This window comes from Coptis chinensis, chromosome 7 (assembly GCF_015680905.1).
Source record: "Coptis chinensis isolate HL-2020 chromosome 7, ASM1568090v1, whole genome shotgun sequence".
NCBI classification, from domain to species: domain Eukaryota; kingdom Viridiplantae; phylum Streptophyta; class Magnoliopsida; order Ranunculales; family Ranunculaceae; genus Coptis; species Coptis chinensis.
The window spans coordinates 59,579,860-59,588,923 of NC_141462.1; the positions used below are offsets into that span (position 1 = coordinate 59,579,860).

The window sequence follows — 9,064 nt, forward strand, 5'->3', positions numbered from 1 at the left end:
CTACTAGAAAAATTGCATCGGTAAAAATTGTGTCATACCTTCCAAATCTGGACACCTACACTTTGTGTGCTCTGTAGATCGACACTTACTATATTGCTTGGTCTTTCGAGATCCTCCTGCTTCATTACCAACTTCCACTACGCCTACCTAACAAGCGACATTACTTTGAACCCCATGAAAATAACAAACAAGAAACATTTTCTTACATATATAAAAAGAAGATAATGCCCAAAATTATCACTTACATCCTGTATCTCTGTTTAACCTATCATCATCCTCGCTCACATCGACAACTCCTACAACACACTAGACATAGTTGCGCTTAACATTTGGACCTGTAAAACAATGCACCACAAGAAAGATATTGACGAATACAAATCAGAATCAACAAACTTTCGTAACAATTTAATGTTAACAGACAAGTGAGAATATGGCAACGGTATAAGAAACTTACCCCCATCTTTTGGATGCAAAAGTGTACATGTGGGCCTTGTGGGCCTGACGATACCACAGTGGCCACACTTATTTTTTCTTGTCTCATTCTGACCTTTCAATCTACTAGGTTTATGCGGCCTACCCTTTGATTTTACGTGTGGTGGATCATTAACAAATGGACGATGGGTGATTTTAGGTGGGGTGAAAAACATCTCTACCTCGGTGGTGCCTTTATAAGAAGGAATGCCATCCATTGTACCACTTTTTGGTGGAATATAAGGCATTTCAAAGGGAACTTGTGGACTGCCTTCAGAAGCTCTAGAAAAAGATGATAACATGGATTTAAAAGCTTTACTATTTTTGGCTGTTTGAGAGACCCACAAACATATCTTCTTGCATTTCCCTATAAGCTCACTGTGACGAATAATGGAAGCAGCCTGCGAAGAAAAACTTGGATCGTTATTTGGAACGACAGATTTCACAACTCGTGTCCATCTCCTTAAAAAATAGCTCTGGGGCATTTCACGAAGGTCCTCGTGTTTGTAAACTGAAATGATATGTCTACATGGAAATCCAAACGACTGAAATAGCCCACATGAACATCTAGCATCTTGCTCTAAAAGGTTGTATTCCACACTCGTCTTTTTTTGCTTGTTCAGATGACGACTAATAGTGCATACACGAATATTGTCACCCACATCACATTTATCTTATGTAGTGTACATCACTTCCTCCTGTAACTGCTTCATAAAAGCAAGAAAAGTAGCTTAAGTATAGATGGATTCTGCCTGCTTTGCATATTCAATCAAGTGGCTACCAATGAAAGGCTTCGTCGTTGCAGTCCTTACCTCTTATTCGTGCTCTCGGTGACGGATATTTGCAACATCCAATTCCATTTTCCCAAATAGCTCAAACAGCTGCATCCCGAGCTTAACATGATGTCGTATAACAGAGTTAATAGACTCACAACGTTGGTTGCTTCTACAATAGCCAAAGAACTCACCATGAAGATACGATTCTGCCCACCTCACCCATTTCTTCTGTACCTTCATCATCTATGTGTTATGACTAACTTCGTATTTTTTCATTAGCTGTCTCCACCTTTCTTCGAACTCTCCCCTAGAATGTTTCATAAACATAATAGAGCTGAACTCTGTTGCAAATCCAGGGATTTTGACATTGGTGATGCAATTTTTCAATACGTGCCAAGAGCACAGCCGGTGTTTAGAATTTGGAAGAATAGATTTCAAAGCTTTACGAATCGCTAGGTCACCATCAGTAATGACTGATTTAGGGTGTTCACCACACATTGTGTCAATAAATGATTTCAATGCCCACTTATAAGCGTCATCACACTCACTTATGATCAAAGCAAAACCAAAAACTATAGTCTGTAGGTGGTTATTGATTCCAGCAAACACAACGATCGACATCTGATACTAATTGCTCTTGTACGTTGAATCAAACAACAACACATCACCAAAGCTATAGTAATCCAGGCGGGAGGTGGAATCCGCCCAAAATAGCCCAGCCAACTGCCCACTCGCATTTAACTCATAATTGTAATGAAATAAATGATCTAACTTCACCTTGTCTTCCAAGTTGGCAAGCAGTGTGTTGGCATCGCCATCAATACAACGACTTCTCCTATCTTTTCCCATTTTATTATACAAGTCTTTTTTCGTAAAACCAACATTAAGGAAACCTCCAACTATATATGCAAAGTGACCCATCACTTCACATTTACGAACACCGACATCATTTAGGCACGTAGCAAATTCCAACACTTCTCGACTCACATTTCTATGTGACTGAAGAAACATTGAACTCGGATGTGGTACAAGTGGATGTGTGCGTTACCCAATAAACTCTTCACAGTCCACAACTTTGCTTCAGAATAAAAAACATCAACAATGCAAGCTTTACAATTGAACCTAGTGACCTGTCTGGGTGTTCTTTTGGGTGTCATCGATTGGAGTTTATCTTCATGTCGTTCACCTTCGGCTGAACACACAAATCTCCGCTTAATAGCAACTCCATTTGGATGAATTCTATAAACATCCTTACGAACACCGAAGCTGACTGATTTGGTATACTCATTATAAATAGTGTAGGCCTCGTCCGAGGTCTTAAACTGCATATATAAAAATGTTGCTTTTTCTTTTATATAAGCCCAATATGTATTAAACTCTTCAGCATCGCTATCACTACTGTCAATATTTTCATTCTCCATTAGGAAAACAGTTGATTCCACATCCACATAATCACTTTCATCATACGCAAAACTTTCGAAACATAGACTTTTAAGAAACTCTTCGTCATCGAGCCTTATTTGATTCATCATAGGAGTGCCTACCTAAATAAATAAAACTTTTTTTTAGTATGAACGACCTAAATATGAAAAATTCTAATGTACTTTAAAGAGAAGAGGAAAGATTAAATCGACTCCAGTGATTGGATGATAAACTAACCTCAATGTTCGAACGTATTCAAGCCATGTAGTGTTGTTGTTGGTTCTTTGTCACTTTTTTGCTCTACTTCCTTCATCAGAATTTTAGAGAGTGAAAGAAGTAAATGATTGACCATGAATTTAAGAAGAGGTGAAAGGGGTGAAGATTTGGGTGCGCAATCTAATTAAGAAGAACAGAAAATACGAGAAATTGGGGACGAAGGAAAATATGTGAAATACCAACGCTACCCCTAGGTGGGCACTTCGGCTACCGGTTATGGGTTGGAAAATATGTGGTCAGGAATCGTGTGTAGCCATACATCACGCGCACTGAAGAAGCCCTCAAAACTTAAGTGTTCAAAGTTGGAACAAAACCAAAAGTCCTCACGTAACAAACAAACTACATCTAGTATGCAATACAACAAAACATGACTTGACCTTTAAGTTATTTTAAGCTCATTGCACAGAGAATATTGCATTGCGTGTGCAACACCTTTAATGTTTCTCATGAATTGGATAGTAACTCAAAAGTTGGTGTGAAGCTTTGTACCATAATCTCCTCAATTTAGTAGAAGTGTAAGGCATACGTCTCCAAAAAAAAAAAAAGGTTAAGCCTCTAAAGATTTATCCACATTAGGCTGTATTTCTCAATCTTTCATTTTTTAAGTCCTTAGTAGATCCATTATTCATAGTACTCCACTTTCTTTTCTGCTTTAAAACTGAGATGGCCAAAACTGAGAAATGACTCGTACAAAACACATATAACAAACAGGTACCACACAGAATATATAAAAAGAACAGATGCAAAAAATGTCGGAAACAAACACAAAACTGAATGAGTTGCGGTCAAGAGAGCAGAAACAAGTTACAAAAGTTTCAAATTGTTGCAGTTTGTGCTGAATTGCAAGCAAAAATATTTGGAAGCTTTTTTTATTAGTTTCTTAAAATTTTGTAATCCCTTCATTGGTATGACTGAAAATAACAGTAGGGCATCAATATCTATTATGACACAACATAAGAATTTAATCGATGGAATAGATACACTAGATATACATAATTACATTATAGTTGGTGATAAGCTCCCAAAACTGTAATATGAAACCCCATTCCATTGAGACATATAAATTTGGTTAATTATGTGTTTAATAATCATAAAATAAATATATTTTCGTACTTTTGCAGGTATTCGCAGTAAACATGAAAATATTGGTCAAACCTGCATTAAAACACGGGGAACGACGTATATATGAATTCTTCCAAATCAGCCATGTAAAGCCCAACAAATCTGCACAGAAGCATCAAACTTCTGAAGCTCTTACCTCTTGAACCAGGACTCCGAATGCGACAAGTGAGCTGCTTTCGGACAATCAGTATGATGAACTCTACGATATAAAGGGAAGTTGCAAAATTGCCAAAAGACCGGATTGCCACTGGACTGCCCGTGGACCCACTATGCGGGCCCATAAGATTTGATGAGTCATCAATCAAGGAGCATGTCAAGACAAAAATGCCAAATTATTGGTGCAAAGTTGACACCTTGCATGTAATTAATTAGATTAGGTGTTAATAGTGAAAAAAAATGCAAGGTGTCACTTTGTTTTAATGTGGTGGATAAAAATGAAGTAAATGTGGTTTGGTGTTTCACGTGGGAGGAAATGAGATTTCTCTCAAATAGAGAAGAAAACAAAACAAGGGGGGGACAATCCATTTACTCCTTTGACTTCTTTTCCTTTACCATGTATTATTTTAGTTCCTTAGTTTTAGATAGTTTTTAGTTTTTGGTTTTGAAACAAAAGCTTGTAATAGTTTTAATGGAGGAAACTTTGTTTTCTTCTAGTGGAAATAAAATCTAAATGCAAGTGAGTTTTTAAAGTTATTTTCTTCTTTTTGTTCTCTCTCCCTCTTTTTTACATTCTACATTAGTCATCTTTTAGCCCAAGGACCATGAGCTAAACCTCCCCTTGTGGGGAGTTAATAATACTCATGTGAGGGAAAATATTTGTTATTTGGTTTAGTAAGTTGTTTAGGAAGAACAACTAGACTTACATCCTATCCCAAAATGATAGTTGGTGTAGTGTCTAGTTAGGGATCAAAGTGATGAGCTTAGAGATAAGTCATTGCTTTGGTTCTACATGCTAGCATGTATGAGCTTAGAGATGAGTCATATATATTAGGGATCAAGTTTTCTTTTATTAGGACTTGTCGAAGAGTTCTAGGAAGATTAGATGCACTTACTAAAATCAAATAACAAAAGTTATCTTCACATGAGGAGAATTAACTCTCCACTTTTGTTTTATTAAAATTTTATCTTGTCTTAGTTGCATTTTACGTAACTTAATGTTTTAAATTTTTGTGTAGTAAAGAAACCAAGTATTTAGTATTTATACAAGCATAGTTAAACTTACTCACTAGTTTTCTAAAAGAGTAAAAACAAGTTGTAAGTGGTCCTAGAATTTAGGTTGGTTCGAATCCCTACTCCAAATTATATGAACACGAATATCGTGAGTAAGGAAATATTTGTTTCGCATTTTGGCCAAGGAAGAGATTCAAATCTCTAACATAGCACAAAGGTGAATATCAAAATGGCGCCGTTGCCATCCTAAGGACCAAAGGATCTTCCCTTACAAGCTGGAATTGCTCTAAAGGGAACCTCCCCCCATTTCTTAACCTTCCATTATTTTGTTTTTGTTCGTTTTTGTTCGTTTCGTGTTTTTTTTTCTTGTTTCGCTACTGATCCGTGTACTGTTTTTTGTTTCGCTTACAGAATCCAAAAGTTAGGACCTGGAGCCTAATCTACACCCTGACATAAGACTTATGTGAAAATTTTAGCCAGTTTCGAACGATTACTTCGCGTGCGCGATACTTCAGTCGTGTCAGCTAGCCAAACCTCGCGTACTCTGGTTGATTTTCTCCGATCTTATTCAATTTTTAATAGTCGCAACTCCTGGACATATACAGTACAAAACCGGGCCTAAGTTTTTGAACCTGCATCAACTACTTAAAAATTTCCTTTAGAGATTGGGTACACACGGGTTGGACTGAGCGGTTCTTTATTTTCTAAGGTGGACTAGCGGGACGCTACAGGTTCCAAATTTTTACTATTTTTGCATGAATGCCATGTACGTAGTTATTATGTGCTAGTTTATGGATTATTATTTACGCATTAACCTAGAAATATGCATGAATTATGTTCATATACCTGTAAATATTTATATACGATTAACTGGGCATGAATTGTATCTTAATGTATATATACATATAAATGGTACTGTTTTGCATGGTTATCTGTCTTTCTACGTATAAGTGTCTATTGTTGCATGTTTAGTATTTTCTACGATATAAATTACCGTCTTGTATAATACTTCGATTTTGTCAAGAAAGAGGAGAACATTCCAACGAGGGTTAAAATTTGAGTTGGGTAAGTTGTTTCTAAACCCTACGGGGTGAAGCTACTCTCTATATGACACTCGCAATCTCAATGAGTATTGCCGAAATCTATTTATTATGCAATACAAGAGTCGTATTTTAGTTTATGTATAATACGTTGCATGTTTAGTTTTAGCATTGTCGTATTTATATGCGTACGTATACTATATTCGCATGCTACTGTATTTAGATACGTATGAGTATTTACTTGCTACTATATTTAGATACGTCATTGGAACTTCAAAAACGTCTGGCGTGAACAAGACATTCTTACACCTGCTGTGGATCCTCAAGGAGAAGAAGGATACCTTCTGTATGGTCCATTTTTTGGGCCATGTTCTTACGTCTGCGTCAACCAGGTCAGCTCCTCTTGTTGTACTTGTTACTCAGCTTATGCTTAACTTAGGGTTCCAGTCCGCTAGTCCTTTAACTCCAACAAGGTCTTTTGAAAATTTTGCAATTTTCGAGACTTGTGTCATGGATCACTGGGACCCTATAGCGAGAGATGATATCGAGCGTGATAATGTACCTCCTCTTCCTCCTTCACCACCCAACTGTTTTAATGAGGATACCATGCGCCAAATCAGCACTCCCATGGAAGCTTTGAGACACATGAATACTAGTATGTGCAAGATGTTTCTTCGTCAGGAAGAGATGCTTACTTCCCAAAATGACTTCCAGCAAGAAATGCGTAATCGCCAAGGCTGTTTTCAGAGAATGATGATGGCAAATCAGCAGCAATTCCAAGATCAAATGCTAGAGTCTTTGGGCCACATTCTAGACCAGTCAGCTCAGCCAGAGTTCGTCGTAGCCGACGAAGTAGAAACCCTAGTTCATCCTCTGCTAACACTGAGGATTCCTAGTAGTTGTTTATTTTCCTTGGTTTAGAAATGACTATGTCATTTATTTCCCTTATGCATTGTATTTTTATTTTTCTAGTGATAAAAAAAAAATTATATATCGTTTGATTTCTCATAATTTTGTATCTCCAGACGGTTTGAATGAGAAATTGTTTATGATATGAAATTATTATACTTCGTAATATATTAGTTGTTCCTTGATGCACTGGGCCTACTCTCAAAGCCCAACGGACTGATCCAAACAGTCATGCCCAACGGTTAGATTTCTAATTATAAATCCAACTCTCTTCTTCCATTTTCACTCATCCCTTTCTCTCACTCTTCACAAATTCCTCTTCACAAATTCTCATTTTCTTCAACATAATGAATCAACTTGAGCGATTGAAAAAGGAGCAACGCGAATGGGCTGTCATAATATTCGTGATAACCGTGTTTATCATTGTTCTACTGTCGCTCATGCATAATATGCTCCAGAATATCTAGATCTATGTAACCGACATCTTTCTTTCCCTTTGTCGCTTTGTATATTACTATGGTGTGTTAAATAATTCTCCACCATTTGTACGGGTTACGTATTAAATGGAGAAGTTTCGTATTAAATATTTGTGTGTATTAGTTGTATTTTTACCTATTAAAAAAAAATAAAATCAACAACTAAGAAAACCATAACAAAGAAATTACCATCTAAATATCACCAAAATAATTCTATCTCTACTCATGGTGTTCAGAGAAGATCGCGCACGCTACACGGTACACATAACACTTGTCACACACGCAGCTCGATTATTCTATCCATATTCTATTACTGAGGTATGATCATAAATTATGAAATTATGGGTAGGTCTAACTGCCATGTGAAACCTTCCCCCATACTTTCTATCATTTTAACATCTCATTAATTGTTTGTGGAAATCNATGACATAAAAAAAGTTACTATGGATACCCATTGTTGCTGTTCATAAAGGTCGGTGTCACAACAACACATGAGTCACTTGTGTTTTCATATATTAATTTTGGATTTAACTAAACTTGGAATCCTGTTTGGTACAGACTCATAGATTGCCTATAAATCTTTTCTTTTCAGCCATTCTCTTTCAAGCATTCTTCACTATAATTCCCTCCGTAATACTTCCAAATGGATCAACCAAGAAAAATAATGCCTGAGAAAGACTACTTGAATTTTTTTGAAGATGGCCGGTTTTCTCCTTATTTTGACACTGAAATTGTACGTCGAGGATGGATGCCTCTTCTATATCATTCAGCAGCTGGTTATTCCCAAGAATTGGTTATGATGTTCTACCAATTTAGCGAAACTGAACATGGAAACTGCTATTTCAATGCCTATGGACGACGATTGGAATTGACTAGGGAAATTATCTCTGACATACTTCAAATCCCAATGAATACCCAGGAGTTCCTTTTTCCGGAGTCATCATTTGATTCTGTCAAAACTTTACTACGAGCTACCGTATCTCATGGCAAAGTCGGAAATAGACATCACGTTGTTCCTCAACGCTCTTTAAAATAGAATCAACGAGTTGTGCTCCACTGGTTGGGACACAATGTGGTAGGTACATCATACCAATTAGAAGTCACAAAGTCTTAACTTCACCTACTTTGGGTTTTGCAGACTCAAAGGGATGATTTTTGTCTAATCCAACACCTCTGGAACGCGATCACCAGGAAAACAAAATGGTTAGCACCTCTACCTACGTTAGTCACGCAGATTATGATGCGTTGGGGTTATCCAATAATTTCTCCAGAGACACCCCTTCAAAGAGCAAATATTAGTATGCTCCAAACATACTACTCAGTTGGTTTTTGGACTCCTGACACTCTGACAGATGAACAGAACGACCCAAACTCAAACTCTGAACTTTTCTTTGATGAAAAT

General features: G+C 37.0%; 1 protein-coding gene across 1 annotated transcript; it reads right to left on the minus strand.

Moving 5' to 3' along the window:
- Nucleotides 1–1,874: 1,874 nt before the first annotated feature.
- On the minus strand, nucleotides 1,875–2,776 carry LOC147488187 (protein FAR1-RELATED SEQUENCE 5-like). The gene is made up of 2 exons (XM_086574290.1): nucleotides 2,378–2,776; nucleotides 1,875–2,246 (listed from the first exon to the last, which is right to left on the minus strand). The coding sequence occupies exons 1-2, from the start codon at nucleotides 2,774–2,776 to the stop codon at nucleotides 1,875–1,877; spliced, it is 771 nt and encodes a 256-aa protein (XP_086430416.1).
- Between the last annotated feature and the right edge of the window lie 6,288 nt (nucleotides 2,777–9,064).

Coding starts and splice junctions, on each gene's coding strand:
- LOC147488187 (XM_086574290.1), bottom strand. CDS start 2,776: ATGAATCAAATAAGGCTCGATGACGAAGAGTTTCTTAAAAGTCTATGT. Junction 2,247..2,377: donor CCAAAAGAACACCCAGACAG/GTCACTAGGTTC, acceptor ATGTTTCTTCAG/TCACATAGAAATGTGAGTCG.